This window comes from Oncorhynchus keta, chromosome 2, assembly GCF_023373465.1.
Source record: "Oncorhynchus keta strain PuntledgeMale-10-30-2019 chromosome 2, Oket_V2, whole genome shotgun sequence".
Classification (NCBI taxonomy): domain Eukaryota; kingdom Metazoa; phylum Chordata; class Actinopteri; order Salmoniformes; family Salmonidae; genus Oncorhynchus; species Oncorhynchus keta.
Genome location: NC_068422.1, coordinates 38,466,601 through 38,483,175, shown reverse-complemented (window position 1 = coordinate 38,483,175; position 16,575 = coordinate 38,466,601). Strand labels below are relative to the sequence as shown.

General features: G+C 42.7%; 1 protein-coding gene across 2 annotated transcripts in view; it reads left to right on the top strand.

Annotated features, from left to right (window-relative positions):
- LOC118400170 (SH3 and PX domain-containing protein 2A-like) overlaps window positions 1–16,575 on the top strand; it is an 87,104-nt gene that overhangs the window by 53,545 nt on the left and 16,984 nt on the right. For both annotated transcript variants that reach the window (XM_035796745.2, XM_035796736.2), the window contains exon 7: window positions 2,012–2,140. In XM_035796745.2, coding sequence (XP_035652638.1) covers window positions 2,012–2,140 — 129 coding nt within the window. The remainder of the gene's footprint in view (window positions 1–2,011; window positions 2,141–16,575) is intronic.

Here is a 16,575-nt window from a genome sequence, read left to right as displayed (position 1 = left end):
AGGTCCTCTCTTTTTACTCAATCTCTTCTTATCTAATAGTATTTATTGGACTGGAATCATGCTATTTTCCATCGTGTGAGATAGAGCTCTCTGTACAATGTTCCAGACACTGAGTTTATCACAGGTTGAATAATGTTTACCACAGGTTGAATAATGTTTACCACAGGTTGAATAATGTTTACCACAGGTTGAATAATGTTTTCATTTGGACATGGTTGGCTTCATCTAGTTTATAACATTTGTTTTGTAGACATTTCTCTTGATTATGTGATACAGGAACTCAGCTAACTCATTTATTTTTCACTAAATACTGTCATTTATCTCAGCTAAGAGAGAAACAGTACATTGACAATGAGTACTACAGAGAATTTGTGCTGTATCCTCCATCTTAGTATCCATATACTTGAACTGTCTGTTGGCAGTTAAACTATAAATTATTACTCAGACAAGCCTTGAAGCAGCTTGGAATTCAGACCAAAGGATATCCTGGTTTTGACTCCGGATACATAGTATGTATATACTGTGTTCTTCTGTGATCTGGGAATCATTTCTCTCCTCTCCGTTTTACAAAACTCTGTGGCCAGTCTGAGCTATCAGTAATGTGTGAAATCCATCTCAGCAGTGTCTGATTCTAGGGTACAGCTGACATGTGTTAGTTCTGCTGCTAAACTGGGTTGTCTCAGTTCATTCTAGGCTGCAGCTGGAGATGTTCTGGAGTGACTTTTTAAGGTTTAGTGTGCAGTGGTAGGTGGTTGAATTAGTTTATTTACTGTTTTAAATTCATGCAACAGGTGCTTTGTTTTTCAAAATGAGAAACATCCCCAATGACCTTTGTGTTTTTTCCTTTTGATGTTGAGGTTATGGCTTGGCTTTTTGTACAATACCAGTCCATGTATATTAAAGTGTGCTTTACTCTTTGCAAACTGGTTTATGTTCTGAAATTCATATCATAAACATCACTACCATGTAATGCAACATGGACTGCACAGTGTGTATAAAAGACAGATACAGTAGATATATGAAAAAAAAATAAAGCAATGTTTGGGATCACAGCTTAATAAGAGCCACCTCATCTATTCATACTGACACATTCTTGGATGTTTGATCAATGTACCCCACTGGACAAAAACTGGTTAAATCAACGTTGTTTCCACATTAAAAAAAAGCCATCAATGTAAGTGAACTTCATAACCCTAAAATTTAACCTAATCCAATTACATTATTAATATTTTTTATCTCACGTTGAATTCACGTGACTAAACAAAATGTAAGTCAAGACTCGATGTTTAACTGACGTCGGTGCCCAGTGGAATGGTCCTGCTGAATAACATTGTCAAAACTAAGTCATTGCTGGTGCCAATATGGTTAACCCAGCGAGGCCAGGAAAGAAGCTTTCCATTGGCAATACTAAATGAAAGTCCTGTGCTCTAGTGTTTCACAGCAGCCGAGGCCCGGCCTCCTGAGCTCAACTCCAGCCCACTCATCTGGTTCTATTTAAGGCCTTCAGTGTCGACTCTTATGATTGGCGTACACAACCCCCCCTACTCTTCCTCCAGCTCCAGCCCCAACAAGGAGAAGGAGGCTTTTTAACAGACTGTTTATTTTCCAGGGGAAACCGTTCCTTTCTCCCGCTGCACTATCGACAACCGGCCGCTGCTCCTGATCTTTCTTACTCTTTCTCTCTATTGCTTTCCTCTTTTTCTCTCCATCCATTCCTATTTTTCTATCTCAAGTTTAGACTATGGATGAGGCCCCCCGACAGCTTAGAATGGATTCTCTTCAGCAAACTGCTTGATTTATTTTGGGAGACTTTCAGTTTAATAGGCGTTCCTTTTTGACTCTCCAGCTATATGGCCAGACTCTTGGGAAAATGCACAGAGCCCAGCGTGTGTTCCCATTGGCTGAGGTCTACTGACAAATTGGCCTATGGCGCAGAGGGTGCCCAGCGGTCGCTCTCGCGGACCCATAACCGGGAGCTGGCTGACAGCGTGTTTTTTCCCATCAACCCCAGGTTTGGATGGTGCCGATCCTATGCTACTGGAGCAGTACATGGTGGTGGCCAACTATGAGAAGCAGGAGCCGGCGGAAATCAGCCTGCAGGCCGGCAAACTGGTAGACGTCATCGATAAGAGCGAGAGTGGTGAGTGACCAACTGACACACACACGCATGCATGCAGGCACACACGCACGCACACACACAGTGATGCACACCTATTCATGCATACTTTCCAGCCAGCATCCAGATGAGAATTCCCATTTTCACCTCTCAGTCTGGGGTCACGGTCTTTTCTTCATCCCCAATAATTCCCCTTCTCCCCCCCCTCCTCTCCCTTTATGTCCACAGCCTTCAAACTGTGCCTTAGCCTTGGAGGCTCACTTTGGCCTGCAGAGGCCTGTTTTTTTTACCCTTGTTGGTTTAGGCCGGGGCCAGAATGTTGCCTTCTGTAGGAGGAATGTCTCCCAGACTCCTATATTAATTATCCAGCTCACTTTAATGGAAAGACAGAGAGACATGCTCGATTTACATATGCCAGCTGCACGGGGTCCTGAGTCAGCTGTTTAACCTCTGAAAATGGAGTGCTAGGAGCTGATCCTCAAAAGGAACTGAAAATAATCTTCATCTGGCCCTTGTTGAGATTGATTAAATTTGGCTTTTTCACAGTGAAAGGTGATAAATGTTATGCAGAGCTTAGTCTGTTGACTGTTATGCATATCATGCCCTCCAGTAGAATCAATGAAATGGTCTACTCTTTATAAAGTCCTGTATACATATGTTGATGGTCTTACTTGATATGCCTGTGTTTACTTTTGCCTATACACTTTGACCCAGTTAAGACTCACTAACTCTTGCGCTATAACATACAAACACACCTCACCATTCACTGAACCACAGTTTTAGCTGACGCAGCATAAGGAAACCTGTCTGGTTTTCCTTTCCCTTCAGTAGAATGAAATAAGAAGTTTTGTCATCTCCATCTCCAAAGCCTCTAGAGCAAGAGACAGGCTCAGTAACAGAGGTTGACGTCCTGGCTTAAATGGTGTTCCCAGACAGTGAAGCAGTAATGTGACTCATGTGTTCTTCAAAGAAGAGGGAAACAGTGATCAGAAAAGCAATTTGACTTAGGTTTCACATTGGGTGTGAGTAAAACCCCATGCCATAGAGGCCTAAAGGAAGAGAGTCAATTGACTCAGACTGCTTTGAAGTGTCTGTACCCACCCGTCGAGTTCTTCCATTTATTTTTCCTTCTTGGTCCAGTTGGATTTGAGCCCACTAGGGAGTCACTTTGAGGCAGATTTCCAAACACCTTGAAGTCCTTCTGCCCGAGGCCTTGACTTGAGTCCTTTCCTCCATAATAAGCATAGAGCTTGATGGATGATGCTGGTGACTGGGCTATTGAAGGCTGCAGTACATTTAGATGACTACAGAGTAAATATGTCACTGGTCAGAGAGTTCACCCACCTGCAAGTCTAACTGAATCACTGTCTGATTCATAGGTGTACAACCAGTACTGTATAGATGGCATTTGGCATCAACAAGCACTGTAGGCAGGGGACTCCCAAGTATTGCAGAGGTAGCTAAATCAAAACCCATCAGAGCACTGTCTGAAGCCTGTAGTGTTCAACATAACAGTTAGCATTAGCTGAAGCCTGTAGTGTTTATCAGAATGGTTAGCATTAGCTGAAGCCTGTGGTGTTCATCAGAATGGTTAGCATTAGCTGAAGCCTGATGTGTCCAACAGAACGGTTAGCATTAGCTGAAGCCTGTTGTGTTCAACAGCATGGTTAGCATTAGCTGAAGCCATGACACCTCCTGGACAGCATGGAAGAAGGCTAAGCTGCAATGTGGGTGACATCAGTCCTAAGCCTCATGCCAATTCGAAGAATTACAGGTGCGCGTAAAATACTTCAATCCATTTAGTTCAGCATCCATCTCTCCCAGAATAAATTTGTGTATTTTATGGCATCTGAGGTTGATTTCTGAATCTCAGACTTTCAGTGCTGAAGAAATTAGATATGTACTTTTTATGAACCCAGAACTGCTTAAATGTCTCCAGTGCTTTGCTGTCAAATGACAAAAGGTGCTCAGGTATTTATAGAGTCTTGGGGAATTCTTTAAATGGTGTGAATATGGTGTTGATAAGGTACTATGCTTCTCTTACAGAGCTCTCATTTGTCCAATGAAGAAGATGGCTTAGAATGGAATTTGTCCTTATGTCTGTGTAGTGTATGCATGGTGTAAGAGCTATTCTTTTTTGCTCTACTTACCATGATGGTTCTCGAATTTGAACGTAGAAAGCATTTTGGTAAGTAACTCTATGTACTTTTCTTGTACAATGTAAATATCTAACTGATTTCACTGTTACCATACCCAAGGATAATGCAATTTTAATGCAAAAGTTGCCCATTGCACTAAAGGAATGGCACATTTCCTTACCTTGGATTAGATAATATACATCTGACAGGGGCTTTGAATCTAAGTCAGTTCATGTAGGCACGTTCAGCTTTCTCAGCTTTCCATGTCCCTTTCCAGGCCAAACCATTATTTTCATTTGCACTGGTTTGTTGATACTGCTTTTGCATATTGGCCTTCAGTCAGTGTCATAGCTGATGATAATTCATGTTTTGGTGAGAGGTTGTTCCTGGTTATTAGATCAGGTACTGTACCTTGTAAATAAACATAACTCAGAATGGCAACGTGTATTTTTTTTAAATATTTATATTATACAATTCTTGTAAAAGGCCAGGAATGCTGCACTGCCAGGACTCATCAATGGCAGAGAAATTGGGCAAGATCTATATTTTTGGTTATGTCATTTTCACAGAGTTGCAAGAAAATCAGCTGCCACTTTTTAGGATACTCAAAAGCAGTGTTCCATAAATGTTTTACCCCTGATGCCCTTGCAGTTTCTTGTATTTGTTTGATTGCAATCCCTCTGTATATCTTCACTACTGAGTTAGGTCAGAGCTTGCCAGAGAGAGACACTGACTTTGGAGAGGAGAGGAGTGTGGGGCAGGGAGAGAGTCAGGGGGAATATGGAAAAAGCCCTTTCCTGCCAAAGTTAGCGGTTCAGAGAGGTTGGTTCATTATAATGGCTTAATGGATCCTCCAGGATGCCTCCTCAACTTACAGTGTGTTAAAGAGATGATAACCAGGGCTAAGCTAAGATAGCACACCACTTTTGAACCTTTACTTAACCAGGTGGGTCAATTAAGAACCATCTTTTTATTTGTCTACAGTTGAACTTTTCTTGTTATCGAAATGCATAGGAAAAGTAAAACATTTGCCATCACATTTCCCTCTAGAGGTATGCTAACTACTCTACACCTCAAGGGCAATGTTAGGCTAGCCTTGCCCAGTCCAACCCAAATAATATCCCTCTAAATCGCTTCTGACCAGTGTACGTTTACACCGCTCAAATCCTAGATCGTCTTTTTAAATTGTAATTTGACAAATTAACTCCAGGAATGTCTGTGTCGGAGAGGGAAGCAGCTTGGGTCTGTCTGCCCCTCAGGCTCCCCATAGCTCCCCTGTACCACCCTGCATGCGTGTTCGGTGTTCGTCTATAAACCAATAGCGTGCGTCAGTCAGTGGTGAATTCTGGGAACACTTTGTACGGTATTTTAGGCTTAAATGTTAAGGCTCTGTCCCAATTATTTTCCTTGTCTCTCTTTTCTTGTCTCCCTTCATTCTTGATGGACCATGGATACGTTGAGGAGGTACTCGATGGGTTCCCAACATGTATTTCTCTCTGCGCTTAAATCCTCTCAGATACTGTAGATCAGTGTTCATGAGGAAGAGGAGATGTGAATAAGGAGCTGTTTAACACCATTGGGAACAAGCTTATGCTATGGCCAGACGATGGACATGAAACAACGGATTTGTGAGGTGCCTCTCATTTAGGAATAACAATTAAAGTTAAATAGCATTTATGGGCGCCCCACACACGCCATCTGTGCTGCCTAGAGCATAGGGCTGCAGACGTACGTAGCTTTAGAAAGGTCAGCACACATTCTAGAGGGGATCCTTTCACATTCTAGAGGGGATCCTTTCACACTCTAGGGGGCTGCATTGGCTGTTCCTTAGGTCAACATTAGTACTTTTTCGCCTCCCAAGCTTAACAGAACCATCGCTGGAAATTGGTCCCCATATTTTATGAAAACTGGAAGTGAATGTATCGAACTTTATATATTTTGTACTCTATACAGTGTTTATAAATACAGAAACTTGAAATGAATGGGGTTTTCTCCTGCAGTGCTTTCCAGTGGGATCAGATATCCCCAGTAGTGCTGAGGCTCAGCATTCCACATCATCTCAAGCCCAGAGAAATGCTTGTCACGCTAAAGGTTGTAATCTTCATATCACATCTGTAGCATGAGCTAATATTTCAAAGACTGACCCCAAAACACAAAAACTTGTTTTAGTAAGTAACACTTGTGTTTCAGTAGCAGTTAAAAGACAGGCTGTTTGATTCAATGTGAGACTTTGGATATCTATAAATAAAATACATGCAGCACAGTAGAGCCTGAGGCACCTCAATCCTTTGTTAAAACATTGCATGTTGTAGTTTAGATGAGTACATATGGTATAAATTCACAGTAAGAAAATCGAAAGTTGCTGGCCTGTTCGCATTTTTGTCTTGAGCAATAAATGTGTTGTTGATTACAGTAATATGGAGGCTGCGGAGTGCTGAACCTGATATAGTGCTTCCAGACATCAGGTACTGCAGGGTAGACAAATAGGGCTCAGGCCCTCCTCAACAGATAGGTTCCTCTATTTTGCCCTCCCTCTTAGAAAGAGACAGGGGAAGAGGGGATATGAGTAAAGCTTTATCACTTTGAAGTCTGAGCCAAACATCTGTTCACTTGCTCCACTTTTTCCTTTCAAGGAATATCCATCCTTACTGTAGCAGTACCACTTTCCTTTTCACCCTAGAGCCAAATTACGACACACATGGCTTACAAAATAGTCTTCGTTTTTTTAATGATTCATTTTCTCTGTAAACAAAACAAAGAAACTTTTTTTTCAAAAGTGTTTGTTAGTGTTTTTGGCTGTGTAAATGAGACTGACGTCGACATTTCATCCAGGCGAAAGCCTAATTAGATAGTTGGCAACCACATCCTTTAATTTAGTACATCCAGTGTAAACTCTGTTGGCTATGTCAAAAATGAACTTACAACATGTATTTGTCCTGTCCTGAGTTGTATCATGGTTTCTTTGCAGTGCAATCACATATGTAGTTTTGTATTGTTAACTCAGTGATTAGATGAGGACAAAAGCACAGCATGGACCTGAACATAAACATTATGAAATTGCTCCTAATTCAAGTGAATGTTGTTTGTTATGTTTATCTGTCACTGAACCATTTGCAATGGATCCTTGCAATTTCCCTTAAAAGCTCGTTCTTGAGAACTACAGTATAGAAAGGAAATAATATTTACTTCCTCAGCACAGCTAGTAACGCAGACTTGAGACACAGATGATAAAGATTCGTACAGCTGCAGAAGACACAGACACAGATGAGGATGTTAATGGAGATGACAGACATATGGTAGATAGACAGACACAGATAAAGACACAGATGTAGGTGTAGTCGTATAATATCTCTCCACTTCCTCCGCGTTGGGTCTAGTCCCAGCCCTGCTGGTCAATGTATCAAATTATACATAATACACACAAAAATGCACATGCATATACACACACACACACACACATATCCTGGGATACGGAAAACGTGCATATCTCACCTTTCAACAGCTGTATGTCTACTCAGTTCCAAATGTTCATACATGTCATCAAATCATTTTCAGGGGGTTCATCTTTAAATGTATGTTTCTGTGTGATGGTATGTTGCCAAAACACCTTTAATTTGGTCAAGAAAATGCAACAAAAACAGCTGTAGCACTGGTATATTAACATTTATTCATTACTGAAAGACCAGAGACAATTTTCAGGTTCTCTGTAATTCATGCCTGTGTGTTATAAACCTGCATTGGCAAGGAAATATACTTGTATTGCCTCTTTTGAGGTGCAGTGAACTCAGCCTAAGCCCCTACCTTATGAGAACAAGGTTGAAAAATAAAGTAGAGGCAGTCATAGCCATCAATAACAGAGTGTATTTACTCAAACGTCTTAAGGGACAGACACGCAGGCATGTACATTTTTGTCATTTAGCAACTGCTCTTATCCAAAGTGACTTACAGGAGCAATTAGGGTTAAGTGCCTTGCTCAAGGGCATATTGGCAGATTTTTCTACTAGCCAGCTCGGGGTTTCAAACCAGCAACCTTTTGGTTCCTGGCCCATCACTCTTAACTGCCCTTAACCGCTCTTAACTGCTTAGCACCTCTGAACTGTACTTAGCACCTCTGAACAGATTGCCAGCTATAAACCAATTCTACGTGTAGAATTGCATGAAAATGTTGGACACCCACCGGTGAGTGGTCCCTAAAACACACCTCAGCGAACGAATGGTAGATGAACAGCAGATCGACATTCGGTGGGGTGTGTGGCTGCCTTATTAAAGTGGCCATAATGTATATTCATATGTCTAACTTTCAAATGTGCTTTCAAATTAAGGTACCACATTTGTATACCTTATTCCCATATTTCCCATATTAGCTAGCAAGACCTCAATTATCTCGTACCCCTCTACATCAGCTTGGTACTGATACCCCATGTATATAGCCAAGTTATTATTATTTATTGTGTATTTATTACTTGTATTATTACATGTTATTACTTTTCTATTATTTATCTATTTTCTCTCTCTCTGCATTGTTGCGAAGGGCCCGTAAGCAAGCATTTCACTGTTAGTCTACACCTGTTGTTTACGAAGTGAAGTGACAATAACTTTAGCCAGCCAACAGAGAGGAAGAGGCAAAGCCATTACATTTTTCCTACTACTATAGCTGGCTAGCCAGGTGGGTAGCAGACTGAGGCTAATATTATAGTTCTGTCATCATCGGCATTATGGGAATACTTGTTCTATGTGGCATAGTGACACGGCAACAGTCAGAGGAGTGGTGGGGGTTACGTTAATGTCAAAAGTTAACCGCACTCTCGTGTCCAAAGAATGCTAGCTAACTTTTTTTCGGAAAAAAAATAGCACATTTGAGAGGGAATTCTCACAAATAAAATGTTGCAATCCATTTAATAAGCACATTAACACACTCCAGACTCTGCATTGTCAGGGAGATACTGCACACCTCAGCAGTTGAAAGGCTCCAGTCCAAAGTACTGTAGACATTTATTTTAGCTCTCCGTTCTCCATTTCATTTCTTGGCACCGGGTTTGTATGAAGCCACAGCCTTGGTGTAAAAATGTAACACATTACATGGCTTGTTAGGGCCTTGAGCCTTTGCCAATGCGGGGGCGCAGGGCCAGGTCCAAACAGCAAGGCCTTCTAGTATGTAGACCCACACAAAGTCAATCTAAAGTAACATTTAAAACTGCTGCTGAAGCATGTGTGATTGCATTTCCAGTGAACACTTCAGTCTTCATAATGGGGGATGTGAAGAGCTGTTGGCCATCTTGGATTCTGCTTTCCACAACAAATAGAGCATTCGTGGAGTGCCACATCACAGAGACGGTTTGCAAGGGTTTATTTGTAATACATTTTTTGTGATATCCAATTGTTAGTTACAGTCTTGTCCCATCCCTGCAACTCCAGTACGGACTCGGGAGAGGCGAAGGTCGAGAGCCATGCATCCTCCGAAAGACAACACTGCCAAGCCGCACTGCTTCTTGACAAACCGCTTGCTTAACCCAGAAGCCAGCCGCACCAATGTGTCAGAGGAAACCACGTACAACTGGTGACCATGTCAGTATGCACGCGCCCCGGCCAGCCACAGGAGTCGCTAGAGCGATGGGACAAGGATATCCCCTCCGGCCAAACCCTCCCCTAATTCGGACATCGCTGGGCCAGTTGTGCGCCGCCTCATGGGTCTATGCGGATGTCATAAGGTGAATGCACCAATTTGTAAGTCGCTCTGGATAAGAGCGTCTGCTAAATGACTTAAATGTAAATGTAATGCCCCAGGCCCGGGATCAAAACCATGTCTGTAGTGACACCTCAAGTACTGCAATGTAGTGCCTGAGACTGCTGCTCCATTCAGAAGGCCAATGCTCGAGGGGTTTTGTCATTTCACTCTCCTGCAGAGAACAGCCATGACCTCTACAGAGCTAGGCGACAGAGAAATGGTGTTGAAAAGCCTATGTGACAGCAGCCAAGGGGCTGGTTTTTCAAAAAGTTATCTGATCGGATTACCCCTATCGGATAGGTTTTAATGTTAGAATTGACATAAGGTTAAGGATTTGGTAATCGAATCTGATCTTTAATCAGGAATTGTAGGTGATTAGGATTGTTTTGATCCCAAAAATCATGAATATTTTGATCCCACTAGAAGGGTGCATTCGAGGCGGATTGGGAAAGGTGACAGGCACTACAACTAAGAAATGTCAATGTAACTAAGTTGAGGAGGCTTCAAAAACGTTATTACATCTCAAATCCAAAGGTTAATTATGTTAAATTGACTGCAGTAAGGTATGTGGTAAGTTATGTTATCACATTTTATTTGTCACATACACATGGTTAGCAGATGTTAATGCGAGTGTAGCGAAATGCTTGTGCTTCTAGTTCCGACCATGCAGTAATATCTTATAAGTAATCTAACCTAACAATTTCACAACAACTACCTTATACACACAAGTGTAAAGGAATTAATAATAATATGTACATAAGAATACGTGAATCAGAGATGGCCTAACGGCGTAGGCAAAATGCAGTCGATGGTATACAGTATATACACATGAGATGAGGAATGTAGGGTATGTAAACATTATATAAAGTAGCATTGTTTAAAGAGCTAGTGATACATTTTTTACATCAAGATGCAGTAGATGGTATAGAGGACAGTATATACATATGAGATGAATAATGTTGGGTATGTAATCATTATAAAAGGGGGCATTGTTTAAAGTGGCTAATGATACATTTATTACATCAATTTTTCGATTATTAAAGTGGCTAGAGTTGAGTCAGTATGTTGGCCACTCAATGTTAGTGATGGCTGTTTAACAGTCTGATGGCCTTGAGATAGAAGCTGTTTTTGATATGCTGATAGAATTTAGGGAGCCTTGTTTTGAGATTAGCCTTGTTAAAATGCCCAGCTACAAAAAATGCAGCCTCAAGATATGTGGTTTTCATTTTACATAGAGCCGAATTAAGTTCTTTCAGGGCCGTCGATGTGTCTGCTTGGGGGGGAATATACACGACTGTGATTATGATCGAAGAGAATTCTAAGTCAGGTGAACAAAAGGACTTGAGTTCCTGTATGTTGTTATGATCACACCACGTCCCGTTAATCATAAGGCATACACCCCGCCCTTCTTCTTACCAGAGAGATGTTTGTTTCTGTCGGCGCAATGCGTGAAAAAAACAGGTGGCTGTACCGACTCCGATAGCGTGGCTCGAGTGAGCCATGTTTCCGTGAAACAAAGAACGTTACAGTCTCTGAACTCTTGCTCGGATATTGTCTACCTTGTTATCAAGAGACTGGACATTGGTGAGTAGTATACTCGGGAGCGGTGCGCGATGTGCCCGTCTACGGAGCCTGACCAGAAGACCGCTCTGTCTGCCCCTTCTGCTGCGCCGTTGTTTTAGGTCGCCTGCTGGCATCCAATCTATTGTCCTGGGTTGTGGGCCAAACAGAGGATCCTCTTCAGGAAAGTCATATTCCTGGTCGTAATGTTGGTGAGGGGTGCAGCCATGGGTGGGCTTGGGAGGGCATAGGCCCACCCAAACACGCAGCCAAGCCCACCCACTCGGGGAGAAAGGCCCAGCCAATCAGAAGGAAAAAAAAGGGCTTTATTACAGACATAAATATTCCTCAGCAACCCCCCCCACCAACCCTCTTCAGACGATCCCACAAGTTAAAAAGCCGGATGTGGTTGTCCTGGGCTGTCGTGGTCTGCAGTTATGAGACCGATGGAAGTACTGCCAAGTTCACTAAAACAATGTTGGAGGCAGCTTATGGTTCTCAGGCAACAGCTCTGGTGGACATTCCTGCAGTCATCATGGCAATTGCACACGTCCTCAACTTGTGACATTGTGTTACAAAACTGCACAAAGTGGCCTTTTATTGTCCCCACCACAAGGTGTACCTGTGTAATGATCATGCTGTTTAATCAGCTTCTTCATATTCCACACCTGTCAGGTGGATGGATTTTCTGGTCAGGGAGAAAATCTCACTAACAAGGATGTAAACATAGTTGTGCACAAAATCTGAGAGAAATATGATTTTTGTGCGCGTGGAAAATTGCTGGGATATTTTCTTCAGCTCATGAAACATGTGACCAACCCTTTACATTTTGCGTTTATATTTTTGTTCAGTGTAGTTACTCATTTCTGTTTGCCCAGGTTGAAATAGTACCACAACCTGTCCAGTAGATGGCATGGTGTAGGCCTGTTTAAAACACTGAAAAACTGGATTCTGTGATCTTGATTTTGTGGTATCTGGATCAGAATGGTCCTATACGATTATTTTCTGGGGGAAAAACGGCTTATAAACAGCCAGATTTATCTGATCCTGGATAGCATGAAATAGGATTACAGAATCCGGATCATTCTGATCCCCCCCAAAAAAAGTTTTGAAAAACTGGCCCTTGGGGTTGGTGCAACGATCAAGGTGTTAGGTTACTGTCTGTAGCCATTCAGGCACTGAAAACACTGGTCTGTGTATTATTTCACATCCACTGAGTGACTGAAATTGACTCAAATGTGCCAAGTGAAGCATGAAATGACTCACAAGGCCTTGGAACGTACATCTCACTGTTAATCTAATAATCATTTATTCCCATGCACTTCAAACTTCAATATTTTCGTACTTTATTTTTCAGATGAAGCTGTCCTGTGTATGCTCAATACTGTATCTTTCACCCAGACCTTTGTCTAGAATCCAATTGACTGAATAATGCAGTCATATCCCAAGGAATTCAATCATATCAAGCAAGACAATGATAATGGAGATTTGAGCTACTGTACCAGTTACGTCCCACCGTTTTCAGGGGTAACGAGGCTAAATTGAGATTTAAATCATCACAAGGACATCCAAAACCACACTGTCCTCCCTTTGATGCTGTTGGCTTTAAGGCTAGGATGGCGCTGCAGAGCTGTATAGCTGCCGTCTAACGAGTTCGCGATCAATTCTGCTGTTTTGTGTGATTTCCTATGATCGAAAACAGCTTCTGGACATGAGAACAGTGATCACTAACCTCGATTTGGATAAAGATTTCTACTTCAACGAGTCAACAGCTGTGGATGTACTGCTCATTCCGGACCAGGCCCTAATCCCCGGGATTCGAAAGAGGAAAAGGCGACGCCAGAGAGGCAAACGAGCGAGCTCCCTGACGAGACTAAGACGGCGAGTAAGTAAACACTCCCCCCACCCTCCATTCTTTTCACTAGAGAACAAGCTGGACGAGCACTGTTCGAGACTATCCTATCAACGGGATCTGAAGAATTGTAATATTGTAATATTCTATGTTTCTCGGAGTCGTGGCTGAACATGGTTAATATACATTTAACAGTTTTGTTATGTATTGTCAAGACCAAACGGCAGTTTCGGTTAAGGTTAAGGGGGAGGTGTGTGTCTCTTTGTTTACAACATATAGTGTGCAATCTTTAATGTTAAGAAAGTCTCAAGGTTTTGCTCATCACAGAATACCTCATGATAAGCTGCATGATAAGCTGCAGACCATACTATTTACCAAGAGAGTTTTGATCTATATATTGTAGCTGTCTATTTACCACCACAAACCGATGTTGGCACTAAGGCTGCACTCAACAAGCTGTATAGGGCCAAAAGCAAACAAGAAAATGCACTTCCAGAGGCAGTGCTTCTAGTGGCCAGTGTTTTCAATGCAGGGAGACTGAAATCCGTCTTACCTCATTTTTTATCAGTATGTCACCTGTGGAAAGAGAGGTGAAAAATCTCTAGGTCACCTTAACTCCACACACAGAAACGCATACAATGCTATCCCTCGCCCTCCATTTGACAAATCTGACCATAATTCTATCCTCCTGATTCCTGCTTACAAGAAAATACTTAAACAGAAAGTACCAGTGACGGGTTCAATAAGGAAGGGGTCTGATGAAGCTGCAGGACTGTTTCGCTTGCACAGATTGGAATATGTTCTGGGATTTATCCGATGACATTTACAAGTTTACAACATCAGTCACCTTTTTCATTAATACGTGCATCGATGATGTCATCCCCACAGTGACCATACATACATATCCCAACCAGAAGCCATGGATTATAAGCAACATTCGCACTGAGCTAAAGGCTAGAGCTGCAGCTTTCAAGGAGCGTGACACTAATCCGGATGCTTAAAAGAAATCTCGCTATGATCTCTGACGAGCCATCAAACAGTCAAAACCTCAATACAGGATTGAATCCTACTACACCGGCTCTGATGCTTGTCGAATGTGGCAGGGTTTGCACACTATCACAGGTTACAAAGGGAAACCCATCCGCAAGCTGCCCAGTGACGCGAGCCTGCCAGATGAGCTAAATTCCTTCTACGCTTGCTTCGAGGCAAGCAACACTGAACCATGACCTTTAAACAGGTTAACATTCACAAGGCCGCAGGGCCAGATGGTTTACCAGGATGCGTACTCATGTCAGCAAGTGTCTTCACTGACATTTTCAACCTGTCCCTGACCAAATCTGTAATACCTACATGTTTGAAGCAGACCACTATAGTCCCTGTGCCCAAGAATGCCATGTTAACCTGACTAAATGACTATCGCGCCGTAGCACTCACATCTGGAGCCATGAAATGCTTTCAAAAGCTGGTCATGGCTCACATCAACAAAATCATTCCAGACACCCTGGACCCAATCCAATTCACATTCTGCCCCAACAGATCCACATGTGACACAATCTATATTACATTTCACACTGCCCTCTTCCACCTGTACAAGAGGAACGCTGTTCAGCACCAGCGGGGACAGACAGCTCAGCATTCAACACCATTGGCCTCCAAGCTCACAAAGCTCAGGACCCTGGGACTGAACACCTCCCATTTCAACTGGATCCTAGACTTTCTGACTGACCGCCCCCAGGTGGTGAGGGTAGGCAACAACACATCCACCACTCTGACCCTCAACCCGGCGGCCCCTCAGGGGCATGCTTAGTTTCCTCCTGCACTCCCTGTTCACCTACGTCTGTGTGGCCTCGCTTGACTCACACACCATCATTAAGTTTGCTGATGACACCACAGTGGTTAGCCTGATCACAGACGATGAGACAGTCTATAGGGAGGAAGTCAGTGTGGTCCTGGCAGTGTGCTGGAAGTGTGGTGCCAGGACAACAACGTCTCCCTGAACGTCAGCAAGACAAAGGAGCTGATTGTGGACTTCAAGAGATGGAGGGCCGAATATTCCCCCATCCACATTAATGGGCTGTAGTGGAGCGGTTTGAGAGCTTCAAGTTCCTCTGTGTCCACATCACTAAGAAATGTTCATGGTCCACACACACCAACACAGTTGTGAAGAATGCACCACAATGCCTCTTCCCTCTCACGAGGCTGAAAAGGTTTGGCAAGGGTCCTCAGATCCTCAAAAGGTTCTACAGCTGCACCATTGAGAGAATGTTGACTGGTTGCATCACCTCTTGGTATGGCAACTGCTTGGCAGACGACCGTAAGGCGCAATAGAGGGTAGTGTATACTAGAGATTGACACAGGAGTGAAAAGTCATTCCTGTCCCCTCTTGTCCTGTCAATTTGTTTCCTGTGCTGTCCCGATCCCGCAACATTTATATAACCCTGTATATTTCCTGTCCCATCCCGATAAAATCACTCCCTTCCCGTTCTAACTTTTAAGCGCAGAAATCATAAATAACTTCCTCTGTTAGCTGCTCGTCTGTCTGTCCCCGCTCTGTGGCACCATCGCATTAGTGGAAACCAAGACTGTTCGCAGGGCAAGCTAGGTTGTAGCTAGATGTTCGAGTCGCATCAGGGACTATTTTAGCTAACCCCTAACCCTTTTCCTAACCTTAACCTAATTATCCTAACCTGATACGTTAATTATCCTAACCTGCTGTGAAAAGCCACTTATGCAAGTCAAAACCGGCAGTTATGCCTTGAGAACAGTCGTGGTTTCCACTAATGCGATACAGCCGCTCTGTGTGTGAATATCCTAGCAACTGCTCCCTTTGGCTGAGCGCTCACGAGACAGTTGCTTGTACAAAGCTGGTAACAACCACCTTACCTACGCCTACTTACTTACCTAGAGTCTGATGAATTCATGGATAATTCATGGATATAGACATGTATATTTATGTACGTCTACTCGTGCATCTGATTTAAGTAGTAACTGGAGTGAGAGTGAGCCGACGGAAAGGCGAGGGGGGAAATTGCCTTTTTATTTTGTATACATTTTTATTAAGTTAACTACTCTATATTAGGCCTACACTGTTTTCTTTATGAAATGCTCCACACATGACATATTTATAACCCTTGCATTATTATTATTATATCCACATGTTATAATTGTTCTATTATTCATATTT